At 38.0% G+C, this 18,322-nt stretch overlaps 1 protein-coding gene across 2 annotated transcripts in view; it reads right to left on the bottom strand.

Annotated features, from left to right (window-relative positions):
* The window catches only part of NSD1 (nuclear receptor binding SET domain protein 1), a 197,182-nt gene that overhangs the window by 50,671 nt on the left and 128,189 nt on the right, over positions 1–18,322 (bottom strand). For both annotated transcript variants that reach the window (XM_006884391.1, XM_006884390.1), the window contains 2 exons: positions 10,164–10,364; positions 7,911–8,090 (listed from right to left, as the gene is read on the bottom strand). In XM_006884391.1, the coding sequence (XP_006884453.1) occupies positions 7,911–8,090; positions 10,164–10,364 (381 nt within the window). The remainder of the gene's footprint in view (positions 1–7,910; positions 8,091–10,163; positions 10,365–18,322) is intronic.

Raw genomic sequence — 18,322 nt, 5'->3', positions numbered from 1 at the left:
CAAAAGAGGGGGAAATGAGGGAAGCTGAATATCAAATTTAATAATAGTGGACCAAATGCTGTATCAGGAAATGAGGGAGGCTTAATACAAGCTGAAGGTCACCTTGTGACACTGGGGCATTCCTTAGGAGTCAACATTGTTCTTAGTTTGTATCAAATGAATCCCTCCCTCTTGAGATTAACATAAAGAGGAAGTTGGCCTTATCTGTAAAAGATTTCACCATTATCCTTGTTTTGTACTTCCTTGTGATTTTACTTTTATTATCTTATGATTCTAAATAAATACTCAGAGAAGCATGGCTTGAGGTCTTCAGTCCAGAACTGTTGACCCCCTGTTTTACGCTCTGTGCTCTATCTCATTCCTGGTTGTTTGTCTCTTTATTATAAAATTATTCTATTCTTTGGGACCCTCGGTCTGCAACACCCTCTTCTCCCTATACAATCACATCCCTCTGCCTCCAGCCTCTCACACCCCTGCTGGATCCTTAAAATCATTTTACAATGACAGTCTTATACAATATTTATCCTTGTGGGACTGAGTTCACTCAGTATAATGCTCTCTATTCCCTCCCAAGTTACATAATAATTTACAAGTTATTGCTCCTGCATGCTGCATAGTATTCCACTGTGTGAATTTACCATAATTCTCTATCTATTCATTTGTGGTTGGACATTTGGGCTGTTTATACTCTGAGAATGAGAACTGAGATTTGTACACCAATGTTTATAGCAGCATTATTCACCATTGCAAGAACATAGAAACAGCCCAAATGTTCAAACATGCTGCCTTTTAAAAAATTCTGTTCAACTCTTTAGTATCTTGATTTCTTCCCTCTGCTTTCTTTGGCTTCTCGGCACTCTAGTGCAATACTTAGAGTCTTTTCTGACATTCATTTTGGTCTTTTCTTCCTCCTCTGTCTTTGTAATGACCTTTTGCACTCTTCTTGGATGTTATTCTTGACATCCTCCCACAACTCATCTGGTCTTCAAGGCCTCAAAACTGTTCCTAAATTGGGTTTCAAAAGTCAGGTAGGATAGACTCAAGGTGGTATTTTGGTTCCTGTGGATTTAATTTTCCTTAGCTTCAGCTTGAACTTGCATTATAAGCAGAAGAACGCAAAATCCCAGAACACTTGAATGTCCTAATGCGAAACTATACTTGGACCAGGAGGCAGTCATCAAAACAGAAAGAAAACACTAAATAGTTCAAAATTACAAAGGGTGTACGCCAGGGATATGTTTTATCTCCATACCTTTTCAATCTATATGCAGAACAGATTATCTGGGAGACTGGGCTGTATGAGGAGAAATGTGGCATCAGGATTGGAGGAAGATTCATCAACAATCTGCCTTATATGGATGACACAACCCTGCTTGCTGAAACGAGGGAGGACCTGAAGCACTTGCTGCAGAAAGTTAAAGACTGCAGACTTCAATATAAATTGAGGCTCAAAATCAAGAAAACAAATATTCTCACCACTGGGCCAATTGGCAGCATCATGATAGATGGTGAAGAGACTGAGATTGTTAACAGCTTTAGTTTGCTTGGCTCCACAATCAACACTCTTGGCACCAGCAGCCAGGAAGTGAAAAGAAGCATTGTAATGGGAAAGGCTGCAGTTAGAGACTGCTCCAAAGTACTGAAGGGCAATGGTATCATTCTGAAGACTAAGGTACACCTGATCCAGGCCATGGTCTTTGTCATCACTTGCTATGTGTCAGAGAGCTGGATAATGACTAGAGATGGTAGAAGGAGAACTGATGCCATTGAGCTGTGGTGTTGGAGAAGAATACTGAATACCATGGACTGCTAAGAAAATTAACAGGCTCATTCTAGAGAGGGTTAAACCAGGCTGCTCCTTGAAGGCAAGGATTTTGAAAATTTGTCTGACATACTCTGGGAATGTTGCAAGGAGGGACCAGTCCTTGCAGAGGCACATCATGCTTGGGAGAGTGGAGGGACAATGTAGGAGAGGAAGACCATCTATAAGATGGATTGATTCAGTGACTGGGGGTAGGTATGTTGGAAACAGTAAGATTGGTACAGGATAGAGCAGGGTTTAGGGCCGTCGTACATAGGGTCACTATTAGTTGCAGGTGACTCAACAGCACATAACAACAAAACATCACAATTAGGTAAAGATATCACCAAAAAGGAATACTATACACTCTCTTGAACACAGACACAAAAATACTTTAAAAAAAGTACTAACCAATAGACTCCAACATCTTATCAAAAGAATATTTTATCAAAAGCAAGGAGTTAACAACAGATATACAAGAGTGGCTCAAAATAAGAAAAACAATCAATGTAATTGACCATAAACACACAGGACAAAAAAAATACATCATCATCTCAATTGATGCAGAAATGGCTTTTGACAAGCTCCAATACATGTTTTGATCAGAACATGCAAAAAAAATTGCAAGAGTTAAGAGCATAAAGCTAACAGCTAACCTCATCCTTAAGGGAATTAAGTCCCTTGTGAATAGGGACTAGACAAGCATGCCCTTATCATTACTCCTATTCAATACCATTTAAAATGTTCAAGCAAAAGCAATTAAAGCAAGATAAGGAAATAAAATAAAGGGGCATTAAACTGGCAAAGAGGAAGTAAAACTATCTCTGAAAGCTATATGATATGATCCTGTACACAGAAAAATCTCAAAGATTCAGCAAGAAAACTGCTAGTAAAACAATTAAAAAACTGGCAAGGTTAGGTAGCTCTGGTTGCCTACTGGCTAGAAGCTGTGTTGTAATTCCTAAGGCACGTGGATTTAATCCACCAGATGCTCCTCTGGAGAAAGAGAGGCAAATCTCCTCCTGTGCCAGTTGGATCCAATTTGATGGTACATAACAACAAGAGCAGTAGCAGCAATAAAAAGGCTAAACAAACAAACAAAAGTGGCAAAGTCTAAAACAAACATAACAAAAATCGCTTGGACTTCTCTATAGTTGTAAAGAGAATAGAAAATAAAGAAAACAGTAACAAAATAGCCAACCACAAGATGAAATATTTAGACATAAACATATCTAGAGACACAAAAGAGTATTTAAAAACATGATAGCTCTCTGCTCCCACCCGTTTACTGTTTGAGTTCCTAGGAGGGGTGAGGACAGGTGGGGCAAAACCACAGGGCTGCACAGTTTGGTGGGTAGAGGGAGGGTTGAACGAAATGGGAAGGATCTGGGTGAAAAGACAGGAAAATGACGGGCAAGGTTTCATAAAACCTAATGCACGAGATTGACTGTATGAAGAAAACATAATATGAATGAATAATATGAAACACACAAAAGAAAGGCTGTTTTTCTGATTTCATTACATATAATTTGTCTGTAATGAAAAAAACAACATAAGAACATATGCACACTCTAAACAAACACCCAAATCAAACAAACAACCCTAAAACAAGCAACAAAGAGACTTAGATAAATGGAAGAATAGACTATATTTGTGAATGCTGCTAAGTGCTACTGAGTCAAGTTTGACTCATAGCGACCCTTAGATCTGAAACCTGTCTTAACTTGTATCATCCTCACAATCTCTGACACAATCAAGCCCACTGATAAGACACCACAGAGAGAAAGTTTCTAATGGGGACCTTCCCAGGTTGCCTAGCTGACCAGCTGGATCTTAAAGTGAAAATCTAACCAGGTGGAGGAGACCTGTATCCTAGTGCTGAGAAACCTGCCTGCCCACATCTACAAAACTCTCCTGTCAAATTTTCACACATGTCCTGTCTGCACCTTCAAACACCCAGAATGATGATCATCTTTTTTGCTTCAAACTCAGCCAACAAAGGACAGAACTCTGTGGGAAAGCTGTAAGATAGAACTTGAGAGAATACATCCTCTTAAAAGTAATGAAACACTGTTTTCCAAAGCTGCTACTGAATAAATCACTCTGTTATCTTGCCTCTCAGATTTTTTCCTTAATGTTCATGTGTTGTTGTTGTTATGTGCCGTCGAGTCGCCTGCGACTCATAGTGACCCTATGTACAACAGCCCTAAAGTCCGCTCTGTCCTGTGCCAATTGCACTGTCTCTAACACTCCCATCCCAATTATCCCAGTCACTGAATCAATCCACCTCATAGAGGGGCTTCCTTCCTGCGCTGTCCTTCCACCCTCCCAAGCATGATGTCCCTCTCTAAGGACCGGTCTTTCCTCACAACATGTCCAAAGTATGTTAGACGGAGCCTCAGAATCCTTGCCTCCAAGGAGCCACCCGGTTTAACCCTTTCCAGGACAAATCTGTTTGTTTTCCTAGCAGTCCATGGTATTCTCAATACTCATCTCCAGCACCACAGCTCAAAGGCATCAATTCTCCTCCTATCCTCCTTGGTCATTGTCCAACTCTCTGGTGCATAACAGGTGATTACGAAGACCATGGACTGTATCAGACGCACCTTAGTCTCCAAAGAGACACCATTGCTCTTCAGCACTTTGGAGAGGTTCCTAACAGCAGACTTTCCCATGGCAATGCACCTTTTAATTTCCTGGCTGCTGGTGCCAAGACTGTTGACTATGGAGCCAAGCAGACAAAAGCTGTGTACAATCTCAATCTCTTCACCATCCATCCTGATGCTGCCAATTGGTCCAGTGGTGAGAATCTTTGTCTTCTTGACATTGAGCCTCAATCCATATTGGAGGCTGCAGTCCTTGACGCTTCAGGTCCTCCTCAGTTTTAGCAAGCAGGGTTGTGTCATCCGCATAACGCAGATTGTTGATAAATCGTCCACCAATCTTGACCCCACATTTCTCCTCACAGAGCCCAGTCTCTCGGATAAACTGTTCTGCATATAGGTTGAAAAGGTATGGAGATAGGATGCATCCCTGGTGTACGCCCTTCCCAATTTTGAACCATGCAGTGTTCCCTTGCTCTGTTCTGATGACTGCCTCCTGGTCCAAGTATAGGTTTCACATTAGAACGATCAAGTGTTCTGGGATTCCCATTCTTCTCAGAGTCAGCCACAGTTTGTTATGATCTACACAGTCAAATGCCTTTGCATAGTCAATGAAACACAGATAGACATTCCTCTGGTATTCCCTGCTTCCCGCCAAGATCGATCTAACATCAGCTACAATATCTCTAGTACCACGACCCCTTCTGAAACCAGCCTGGACTTGAGTGAGGGTTATTCTGGAAGGTCTAGGTTTTCCAAGAAAGGTCTGAAGTTTAAATAACGGCTACAGACAATCAGGTACTTTACTAAAAATTGCTTATAGTCTCTCTAAATAGAAAGACATACTTTTGGTGATTTTAAGCAAATCAGTGTTTTGTTTATTTTTTTAAATCATGACAGTAGGATATTTACCAAATGGATGATGATACTTGCCTGCCAATTTTACTCCAGAGGAACTGCTATTTATATTTCATACAGTTTCTTTTGTTTTTTTTTTATAGAAGGGAGTTCTTGTAGCCTGGTGGGTAATGAGTGGTGCTACCAACCCCAAAAGTACCTCCATGACAATGAACAACAGTAACTTTTATTAGAAATACTTTATTGCATACTTACCATTCACTAAACAAACTTGATAGCATAGTCCATAGCAAGTTTCACTGCTAAACCAAAAATTGAAACTCTGGTGTCTCAATCCCACAAGTGGCTACACTGGAGAAAGACAGACAGTCTCCTTCTATTGTGGTATGTTGTTATGTACTGTCAAGTCAGAAATGGAACCAGCCTATACCTGAACCTCCTGTGAGATTTCAGAGGTAGTAAGTCTCATTGGAAGAGACTACCTATCTTTCTCCCACAGAGAAGTTGGTGGATTGAACTACATGTCTTTGGTTTGGCAGCACGGGTTTTTACCACTAGGCCATCAGACCTTCTCTGTTGTGATCTACAGCCTTGGAAACCTTATGTAGGGTCACCTTGATTTGAAACCAATTCCACTGCAGTGAGTTTATTTATTTTAAATTATTTTGTGTGTACTGTTGAATCGGATCCAGCTGGTACAGGAAGAGATTGCCCCTCCTTCTCCAGCAGAGCATCTGGTGTATTTGAACAGCATTCCTTAAGCATTGCAGTGAAGCTTCTTGCCACTAAGTCACCAGTGCTCCCCTGCAGTGAATTTTTGAGACTGTACTGCAGACATTTAAATGCTTTTGATCAATTATTGAGCAGAACATTCCAAAATCTTTGCCTTGATGAAATGGAGAAGATAGGGATGGTTAAGCTAAATGAAATTCCAAAGAGGTGAAGGGGATCAACATGCACATAAATGAAGGAAAAATATTTTAGGAAACTGATGCTGTGGAAAGGGTTCTGCAGAGTATGGATTGTTGACTTCCAACCTTGACCATGAACCTCCACTTAACATCCCTGTTCTGAATTTACTCTTAACTCAGCATCCTAGCCTTTATCCACATCCTGATACTGAGCCTGATTCTCATCCTTATCCTCACTGATCTTGCACTGATTTTCTTCACTCTGAGCCTAATTCTGACTCTGACACACAGCTTGACCTTTACCCAGACCATCTTCTGTTCATGTCCTGTAAGCTTGACACTGATTCTGACTCTGGCTTTCACCATGTTCAGTATTCCTGATCCTAATTATTATTTAGGTCTCGGGGTTCACTCTCATTCTTACGATGAGTCTGGCAATAACTGAACCTCCTTCTGAACCCAATCATAACCAAATCTAAGTCTGATGGTGAAATACCGTTGAATCTGACCCTAACTCAGCAAACTATTATCACTGACCTTGACCCTGAACCTGATGTTCTACCAGACCCTGAATGCCAGATTCACTCTTACTTGGACATTGATCCTCACAATGATCTTGGTCTCACAATAACTCAGCTTGGTTTTAGTAATAATTAGCACAAACAGACTAATCATGAATCTGAACTGGACTATCATCCCTTTCCTGAGCTTCAGCCTCAATATGAACCTGACCCCAATTCTTACTGACCTGCACCTGGTTTCAACTTAAACCGAACCACATGTTCCCAACTGTTTATTTGTGATGAGTGAAAATTTACAAATAAATCAAACTTTTTTTCCCCCCAGTGAATCATTCAAATTTTATTTTCTGGTATATAATATATATTTAGAATTAGTTAATTATGTTGTCTAGTTACTCCATATTGCATAATGTCTTTCCTTTACCCAATTTGATGAATGTCTATTATTTAGTTAATTGTTACTCCCTTTTATTCTCCTTCCTAACTAATTCTATGTGTAATCCTTTCCTTAGCTTTTCATAATTAACTCTTTGCTCTTGACTTGGAACCATGTGTAGCTGATCCTCCAGTAGGTTTTAAAAGATTGTAAATTTCACAGAAGGAGATACCCCCATCTCCTTCTTTAATCTACCAGAACATCTGGTAGATTAAAAAACCAGAGTATCCTCTTTTATAATAGTGGTTTTATACAATTATTGCCCTTTTGTAAATGACTTCTCTGACTTAGCATAATTTCCTCTAGATTCATCCATAATATCCAGCATTTCACAAATTACTATTCTTTAGTGCTGCATAATACTTCTGGATACAATACTATGTTTTCTTAAGTATTCATTCCTTTATGAACATTTGAGTCATTCCCGTATATTTGCTATTGGAAATAATGCTGCAATAAACATACACGGACATAGTAAAACAAACAAACAAACAAACAAACAGTTAAAAGAACTCCCTAAAATGAGTTCCTCTTTGTACGTCATCAATTACATATTATTATAGCAAAAACAAGATAATTATTAAAATGATAAAAATGAAACTTCTCACTACTAAAGATTTTTAATTTTTTTTAACTACTAAAGATTTTAAAATATTTATTACATTATCTATTATTAAGATCACTTCTTCCACTGGTAATGTGAAGGAAAAAGAATTTAAATTTAATTAATGTATTTATATCTTTAGATTGATTAATGACACACAGGAAATCATGTCTTACCTTCTGAGCATACAAAGCACCAGCTGACATTAACGTGCTCATGATTTCGACAACCACGTCTAGGGGTAAAGTGATTAGGGCAGATGATACTATTAGATGCAAGTATCTTTGACCCTGCAGCCAGGCAAAAGTCGTTAGCATGGTATGCCACAGGACAGCGAACACAGCGCATCAGGCGACCTGGAAATATGAGAAAGCATAAAAACTAGGGAACAAAAAACCAAAACAATCCAAAGATATTAAATATAAGAATGTTAACTTGTCATACCAATCTATTTGATAACAGAGAAAACATTAGAAATGAAAGAAAGCACAAGTAGGTTAAATACTCAACCTAACACAAAAGCTTCATATGGGAACTATTTGATAAAGAGGTAAAAGAAGTCAGATGCCATAATTATATGGGGCCACTGTCTCCATGGAAAGTTCTATCCAAACCAAGATACTAATTCATGGGAAACCTGGAATCAGGCACACACTAAAAAAGGCGAATGCTCTTCTCTAGTCCTCTGAAATGAAATACACCTTCTAATAACTTTACCACCTAAGAATCATTACCAAACTAACTAAAAGCAATCTAGGCTTTCAATAGAAAAAGACAGTTGGTAGGATATATAGCAGTTTTAATCAAGCATGTTAAAACTACTACATTCATAAACGGATGAGACCTATTTAAAAAAACACCCAAAAACTCCAACCAAAACCACTGCTGTCAAATCAATTTGACTCATAGTGACCCTGTAGTACAAAGTGGAAACACTCCCTAGTTTTGAAGGCTATGGCTTGCCTCTGGAAACTCTATGTACGAACAGTGCTCAGGCTGTTCGTTCATAGGGTCGCTATGAGTCGTCTACGACTCGACGGCATTAAACAATAATAACAATGACGACGACCAAGAGAGAGCTACGTTGGCCTAGTGGAAGGAAGCTGTGCAACCAAGCCGAAGGTGGGTGATTGTCATCTGTGGCCCTCAGCCAGGTTCAAATTATCTTCCTGTCAAACATTCTTCTAGGTGGTATAGCACTGGTCTGTGCGTTGCTGTTCAGAGGTAACTCGTGGTTGCTGTGATGCTGAAGTCTGTGACAGTGCTGTGCCAATCGTGGTAATGGGCACCCATGGTGGACAGTGTTGGCTGGAGCTTCCCGACTATATCAAGCCTGGAAGCAGGAGCGGCATCCACTTCCAAAATGGCTTGCCTCTGGAAACTCTATGTACAAACAGTGCTCAGGCTGTTCGTTCATAGGGTCACTATGAGTCATCTACAACTCGACGGCATTAAACAACAACAACAACATATAATCGTTATGAAGCTGTCACACTATTCTTTTGTAGAGTGGCTGAAGGGTTTGGAACACTTTCAGTTAGCAGCTCAAGACTTAACTATAACGTCACCAGGACTCATGAATGAGACCTAAAGGGGGGAAAAATTACTTTATAGAAGGTACAATCAATCAGATTATGAGAAATACATGGCAAATTTTTGCATGCTCTTTCTTCTAGTGCACAGGAAGAAGTTCTCTGACATACAACTACTAACTACTATAGACACAATATTTTGGCCTTTACAACAATTAGAAATAAATCATCATTTGACCATTAGGAGAAAGATGGGCAATATTTCCCCCCAGTGAATTTCAAGCATCTGTGTGTGTGCATGCATGCCAATGCACTTTAATGGAATGGGGTAAAAAACCCTGACTATAAACCTACAGAGAAATTTCAACATTTTTTTTTATCTACACCTGTAGCTAGCTTTGGAAATCTTGAGTCTCAAACTATGGAGCAGAAAATGTATCCAGGGACAGGAGTTTCCATTTTGAAAAATGAAACAAATCAACCCAAACAAAAACCTCTGTTCAAGTAAGACATGCATTTTTTAATGTCATCAGGTCTGAAAACAGTTGAAATGTCCAATGAAAAAGAAAACACATCAGTTTATTCATCTAGAGCTTTTCCATCTCTATCCTGTCTCTCTGACTCCACACTATCAATGTAAAAGAAGCAGTAAGAAAAGGACATGTATTAAAGAACTTTTATAAATTAAACATCTTATGAAACCCAAACTACTATGTGTCACCTGTTTCCAAGGCTACTACTAACTAGACCACTATACTCTTCTCTCTTACACACAGATTTGGTATCTTAGGTTATCTGTTAAAAGAGAGAAGATAAAGCTACTTGCCAGACAGCAATTCAACACAGTTATTGACAGCGAAACCAAGATCCAACAATTAGTCTACATAGAACTCATACCTTTAGATGCAGAAACATTGGCTGGATTAGCAGCATGACAGGTTATACAGATGTGTAGAGAGCACCGAAAGCCTTTGTTCTGCATGACAGTGGGTGGGTACTTTTGAACACACTCCTCATGATAAAATTTTCCACACAGGGGTAAAAGGCACCTTTTAACATCTTCCCCACTCTGTTTACATACAAAACAGGTATGGATCCCTGGGATAAAGAAATAAAGTAACATTTAAAACTAATGGATCTTTTAGATTTATCAAGCTGACGTCTGAACTCACAGAAAAATCTGAGCAATATAAACGGGACAGTCTTTGGTTATATGCTGCATTCATGACAAAAGGAAGGACACAGACATAGAGAGAGAGAGACACACACACACACATACACACACACACCCATCTCTCCCCACAAAATGACTCTGAAATTAACTCCACCTTTGCAACAAGTTTATTGAAAAAGTGAAGAAAAGACACACAAGGTCAAAAGTTACCATAAGGATACACTCTATTAGATTTAAAATGTGGGAAATTCAACAGAAAAAGTAAATATAAAATAAAGTTATCATTTTACTTGCTAATACAGAGAAAATGTTACAAATAAAAGTTTCATCAGAATTATGGACCTTATACAACCAACTCAACATGAAATTTTCATGTAGGAACACTGTGGTATCTAAACTTTCATTCAAAATGTCTTTCTAGATAATAACAAACTGTCTATAAAGTAAGATAAAGCTGCTGACAGATTCAACTCAGTCGTAAGAATGTTTGTTTTCTTAATACTGAGATACAATCCATATTGAAGGCTGTTTTCTTTGATCTTCTTCTATAGTCCTTCTCACTTTCAGCAAGTAAGGTTGTGTCATCTGCATAATGAAGGTTAATGAAGAGTCTTCCTGATTTTTATGCCACATTCTTCTTTACGGAGTCCAGCTTCTCAGATAATTTACTCAGCATACAGTTTAAATAGGTATATGAGAAGATTACAACTCTGAATTTTAACAACCCTTAATTTTTAAACAATGTAGAATTCTCTCGTACTTTTCATACAAAAGCCTCTTGGTTTAGGTATAGGTTTTGCATGAGCACAAGTAAGTGCTCTGGGATTCCCATTTTTCTCAAATGCCAGCCACAACTTGTTATGATCCACAGAGTGAAATGCCTTTGCATAGTCAATAAGGCACAAATAGGCATTCTTCTGGTATTTCTTTACTTCAGCCAAAATCCATCTGATATCAGCAGTGATTATCTCTAGGGCCATAGTCTCCTCTAAATCCTGCTTGAACTTCTGGCTGTTCGCTACATATGTACCATTTTAGCTATTTTGGGATGATTTTCAGCAGTATTTTGCTGGATATTATATTAACTAGCACTGAGATTTCACATGACCTACATGCTAGTTTTCTTCTTGGGACACCTGCATTCAACCAGTTTCTACAGTCACATGGTCAATTCTCTGAAAAGTCTGAGTCTCTGGGAGACCTTCTATTGAATCACCAATCCCAAGGGACACAGAAGCCTGCAAACTGAACAAAGAAGGGGCTGTTGATGTCAGAAATATTGGACTCACACACAAATCTAGCATCTGGGACAATGTTGACAAACAATATTGATTATCCCAAAATAATTCAATGACGGAGATAGATCATCAGGAGCATAAAACACAAGGTTGTATGTATGTGAATAGGAATACACACTCCCCACCCACCCCCCACCCTTAAATATGTGTTTCATTGTCTATCAATTTTTCCAAAGAGTGCTTAAAAGTGGAATGAATTACTGGTACATAAACATTGATGACTGCCAAAAATACTATGCTAAGTGAAAAAAGTCATACACAGAAGACTGCATACTATTAAGATTGCATTTATACAAAATCCCAGAAAAGAAAAAAAAAATCTCATCCTCTGAAACAGAAAGCAGATTTGTGGCTGCATGGAGCTGGGACAGGGTAAAGGCAGTAGCTTATAGTCCATGTTTTCTAATGATTTGCTCAGCATACTGACTGAAGTCATACAGTATGAAGAAAGGATACAACCTTGATGTACTTTTGTCATTCTTCTCAATTATACCTATGGCCTATTACAATCCACAGAGTCAAATGTTTTTATACACTAAAAAAACGTACAACAACATGTTTTTGGTATTCTCTTTTTATAGCCAAGATTCATCAGACACAAGCAATGATTTCCTCTGTTCCATGACCTGCTTTGGCCCCAGCTTGAATGAAAGTACTGTTGCAACTGCATTTTTAAATAATTTTCAAGATGTGACAGTAATATTATTTGACAATTTCCACATTCTGTTAGATCACCTGTACAGCTTTAACTTCCTTCACTACTACTCATTCTTTATCATAGATTACTTCCTGAAATGGTTCCCGGGTTAGCCAATTCTTTTTGGTACATTAATTCTGTGTATTCTTCCATCTTCTTTTAATGCTTGTACACAGAATCCTCCAGTATTGCACACTAGAGTTTTGAATTTGTTTTCACTTCTTAAAATACATCTTCTCTCTACCTGCCATTTGAAATCCATTTATCTCTTTTACTTCAGCATTTCTTTCTTCTATTTCATCCTCTCTATCCTATTGCACTTTTCATAGTCTATTCTGACAAGCATTTGTCTTTTCTTTCCCTGCTGTCTCTGTAATGACCATTTTCTTTTTTCCTAGAGAATATCTTTGTCATCCCACAACTCCTGTGGTCTTTGATCAATAGTAATCAAAGCCTCAAATCTATTCCTGAGATGGTTTTAAAACTGCTGTAATTTTCTCCAACTTTAGTGTGAACTTGCTCATGAGTAACTGACAATGTGTTGCACAGCCAGCTCTGGCTTTGTTTTCACCATGGATACTGAGCTTGTCCAACAACTTTTCCAAAAATATATTCAATCAGATCATCAAATAGGCACATTCATGTAACCACAACTGAGATCACAAAACAAAAATATTGGCAGAAATCCCAAAGTCCTTAGATGGTGCACCTTCTCAGTATTGACTATCATGGCTAGAATAATGTCCCAAAATATAACAAGTGATTGAAAAAGACCATGGCTTAAATCTGGTGTACCTTTTGTTTCTCAAACTGACATCACTCCTCCTCAAAAAGTTTAATAAGTCTCTGATTACAGACTTTCCCAATGGAATATATCTCCTGATCTCCTGTTAGTAACAAAGGTGTGGACTATGGATCCGAGTAAAATGAAATAGTTGACAGTTTCAATCTTTTCTCAGTCTAGTATGTAGTATGACGATGCCTACTAGTTTAGCTGTGGTAATTCTGATTTCCTTCATATTGAGATATAATCCATATTGACAGCTGTGTCTTTGATCTTCTGCATTAGGCAGTTCAGTATAACTTTGCACAAGCAAGGTTGTGCCATATGTGTAATGTGGGCTGTTCAGGAGTCTTCCTTCAATCCTGATGTCACATTCTTCTTCAGAATACAGTTCTTAAATAATTTTCTCCATACTTATTCGGAACACATTGAGTTAAGTATGGAGAAAAGATAAGATTCTAACATTTTTCTTAATATTAAATCATGTGGTTTTCCACTGTTCTCTTCACACAATGGCCTCTTAGTACAGGTTTCTTAAGAACACAATTGGGTGTTCTGGGATTCTCATTATTCTTTTTTTTTTTTTTTTAAATTTTTTTTTATTTCATTATTTTTTGTGTGTACCGTCAAATCAGATCTGACTGGTACAGGAGGACATTGTTCCTCCTTCTCGAGCAGAGCATCTGGTGGATTTGAATTGTGCACCTCTGAACTTGCAGTTGCAGCTTCTTGATTCTCATTATTCTTAACAAAAGCCATAATTTGTTAAGATCTACATAGTCAAATGCCTTTGCACAGTCAATAATGGACAAATAAGCATTCATCTTGTATTTTTTTGCATTCAGTTAGGATCTATGTGACATCAGCAGTGCTTTATCTAGTGCCACAGCATCTTCTAAATGTAGCTTGAACATCTGTCAGCTATCTTTCTATGGTTCTGTTTTTCAATGATTTTAAGCAGTAATTTGCTTGATTTTGATATTAATATTCTTCAATAATTTTCCAAATTCTATGGGGTCACCTTTCTGAAGAATAGGAAGAATGGATCTCTTCCAGTCAGCCAGCTCTTCTCTAAATTTCTTGGCACAGACAGGTTAAGTATGTCCAAGGGCTTCAATACTCATTTGAAACATGTCATTTGGTATCCTATCTATTTCTGAGGACTTAATTTTTGCCAATGCCTTCAGTGCAGCTTCAACTTGATCCTTCATTACCACTGGCTCTTGATCAAATGGTACTTCCTAAAATATTTCCGTGTCAGCCAATTATTTTTTGTATAGTACTTCTGTGTATTTCTTCCATCTTTTCTTGATGATTGCTGGGTCATTCAAGATTTTGCCCACGGCATTTCAAAGTACTGCAACTTGAGGCTTGAACATGTTTTTTAGTTCATTCAGCTTGAGAAAGGGCAAGCAAATTCTTCCCATTTTAATCTCTAATTCCAACGCTCTACACATTGTTGTAATACTTTGTTTCTGAAGACACCCTTTGAAATTTTCAGTTCATCTCTTTGACTTCAGCATTTCTTCCTTTTATTTTGGCTTGCTGACACACTGGTCCAATTTTCAGTCTCATATGACATTCATTCTGGCTTTTTCTTTCTCCCCTGTCTTTGTAATCATCTTTTGCTCTCTTCACGAATGATACCTTAATGTCATCCCAGAACTCATTTGGACTTTGATCATTATTCGTATTCAATGCTTTAATCCTATCTGTAATATGATTTTTAAATTCAGATGGGTAGCCTCAAGACCTTATTTCAGTTCTCATGGACTTGCTGTCATTTTCTTTGGCTTCAGTTTGAACTTACACAAAAGTGTAAATCATGTAAGTCAAGTGATGGTCTGTTGCAGTCAGCACCTGGTCTGGTTTTGACTGCTGATACTGAGCTCCCCCAAAGACTCCATCCACCGATAAAGTCATTATGATTCCTATGTAGTCCACCTGGTGAGGTCTATGTGCAAACTCTCAGTTTGTTTCTTTTAAAAAAGTATTTGCAATAAATAAAGTACTGAATGTTCTAAATTCTATCATTCCTTTTATAGCCTCATTTCTCCCACTGAGCCTATGCTTTCTTCCTACCATTCCTTCCTCATTGTTTCTAACTTCTGTATTCCAGTAACCAATTACGATTAATGCATCCTGATTGTATGTCTGGTCCACTTTGGACTGCAAAATTTGATAAAAATACTCGATTTCCTCCTCTTTAGCTATAGATGTGTATATCTGACTAATAGTTTGACTAACAGTATTAACAGCTTTTCCTCCTATACGCATGAATATAATATCATAACATTGTTTTTTAAGGATAGAACTTGAAATGGTCCTTTTAACTATGACTGTAACACCATTCTTCTTCCATTTTTCATTCCTAGCACAGTAGATCAAATGATTGTCTGATTCAAAGTGGCCAAAGCCAGTCTACCTTATCTTACTAATGACTAAGAGGACTGATGGATATGTATTCCATTTAATTTTTCACAACTTGTAGTTTTTCAACATTCATAGTCTCTATATTCCATGTTCCAACTATTAAAGGAGGTTAGCACCTGCTTTTCTTCATTATGATTGATTCCCAATCTGGGTTCTACCTCTAATAGTATCACTATCCATGTTCCTTTACTGTTTATAGGCTTTTCTAAAGCCTACAATGTAAGAAGCAGATGGCCAATGCTGATGCTTAGTATGTCTTCATCTGGTCTATTGAAACATATTTACTATGGGGGATACAGAGCCAAGAGGTTCGAGGCTGAGGTACACAATAGGATAGCCGTCTTGACTGTATTTTGTTATTAATCTGAGTTATTAACCTTTAAACTGCCTTAATATGGTTTGTGTGGTTTATCACATTGGATTTTGGCCCAACTCAAGTAGTAAGGTTAGTGTTTATGTGAGTCGAAGGAAGCATGGGAACGTAGGGGACACATCTGACTGGGAATTGGTTTTATGTTACTGATGTTATAGGTAAAAATAGTTTCCCTGCTTAAGTTGGTAAAGGCCAGATATGGCACTCCCAACGTGGTCCTTGATCTTTTTACAGGATCCTTCTGATAACTGACATATTGGTGGCTTTCTGGAACACAACAACTTACAAGTTACCTCAGCACAGCAAACTGACAGATAAGTGCTGCACTAACAAGAACCATGTTAAACAAGCAACACATACTTAAGCTATAAAGTAATTAGCAATAAGCAGATAATTCCCTCAATACAGCAAAATACCAGATACGACTCAGTTTAGGAAGCTCCTTGTCTTGAAAAGCAAACAAGGACTGGCAATGGAAGGAAGTATTTTCAACTCCACACACCTTCTCTTTGGGCCCTCTGGCCTAGTATATACGAAGCATCAGGTTTGCAGATGTAACACCCTCACATAGGACAGTATCTTGCTATGCCAGTCTTGCGTGTCAGATAGAAGGCTCCAACATCAACCAGAGCAAAAGTGTGTCTTGCAGCCACTTGCCTGTGATGGGTCCATAATTTTTGTATGTTTAATGTGCTGTCAGTGCAGACACTAAGCTTCATGAAAATGGTCCAGGAGCTTCCTCTGGAACTGTATAGAGAAAAGCCTTACCCTAAAGCTGGTGTCTGGGACTTAGAATTGGAGCATAAGAACATAAGAAGGTCAAAACAAAGGGAAGAAATGCTAAACAGAAGCTGGAAAAGTACAGCTATAAACAAAGCAAGACATTAATAACAAAATCTGTAAATAGTTGAAGTTAGAAAGTGTAAAGGGAAGAACAAGCTGAAGTTGTAATACTAAAAGATCACATGGGCAAGTCACTGTACCAAAAAAATCGGTCAACTCTGAATCATTTCAAGAAGTAGTATATGATCCCATCAACAAACGAATGAATAGAGAAGGTGCGGTATATGGAATACTACGCTGCATTGAAAACCAAGGAACTCATGCAGTATTATTCAAAATGGGTGACCCTGGAGGACATTATGCTCAGTCAACTATCTCAGTCACAAAAGGATAAATACTGCATGGTACCACTGCTGTAGAAAGGGACAGACATCAGGGTTAGGGTAAGACTGAGGAAAACTGGATAAATTATGTATACTGCATTGAAACAGATGAGAGACAGAACAATTTAAAAGTGATATAAGATAGGGTATTATGGTTATCACAAGAGTCCAGAATCAAGGTGGCATAGTGGAGTGTACTTGGGCTGGTGGGGGAGGGGGTGTGTGCAGGGAGATTGTATACCAATGAAAGAATTTTTCTTTTACTTTTCAAAGAGAGGAGTGAACTGGGGAGAGGGGGAAGGTTGGGCAGGGAGTAACAATGAATGAGTGAAAATACAAAATCTCTGTAAATGTTCATTAAAATTAATAAAATAAAACAAAATAAAAAAGTAGTATATGATCAAGAATTAATAGCTCCAGGAATTGATGAAGTACTAATTCATATTTTTCAACAAAAAGATGCAGCCTGGATATATTTACTAGCCTAAACCATAAAATCTGGAAGATAGCTAGTTAGCCAACTGACTGGAGAATATCTAGATTTAAAACAAAAGGGAAAGTTAAATGAATCTTCAAATTACTGAATAGAATTACTGACATCATATCCAAGTAAAGTCTTGCTGAGGATTATTAAAAAAATAGAGGAAACAGCTTGTGGACAGGGAACTGTCAGAAATTCAATCTCCATTCAGAAGAGGCCAGGGAATAAGGTGTATCATTGCTGGTATCAGATGGATCTTGGAAAGTAAAGAATACCAGAAAGATGCTTTTTTGCCTATTACTGAGTGTGCAACGGCACTTGACTATTTGGACAAAAACAAAATAAAAGACTATAATAGAGAAGAATGGGAATTTTAAAAAAAGGTAATTTCTATTCATGAGAAACTTATATCTATTGTCTAAGAAACTACTGTGTCAATAGACAACTTCAACGTTTAAAATCAGAAAAGGTGAACGAACATCAAGTTTGTAACCATTATACATTCCTATTCAATCTGTATGCTGAGCAAATCATTTGAGAAGCTATACTATATAAAGAAGAAACATGGCATCATGGAGAAAAACCCATCAACAACCTGTGCTATGCAGATGACACAACCTTGTTCACAAAAAGTGTCAAAGACTTGAAGC

This window comes from Elephantulus edwardii, unplaced genomic scaffold, assembly GCF_000299155.1.
Source record: "Elephantulus edwardii isolate Elephantulus edwardi_28Jun2011 unplaced genomic scaffold, EleEdw1.0 scaffold00033, whole genome shotgun sequence".
Classification (NCBI taxonomy): domain Eukaryota; kingdom Metazoa; phylum Chordata; class Mammalia; order Macroscelidea; family Macroscelididae; genus Elephantulus; species Elephantulus edwardii.
Note: the sequence above shows the minus strand (reverse complement) of the source record. Positions and strands in the feature narration are given on the sequence as shown.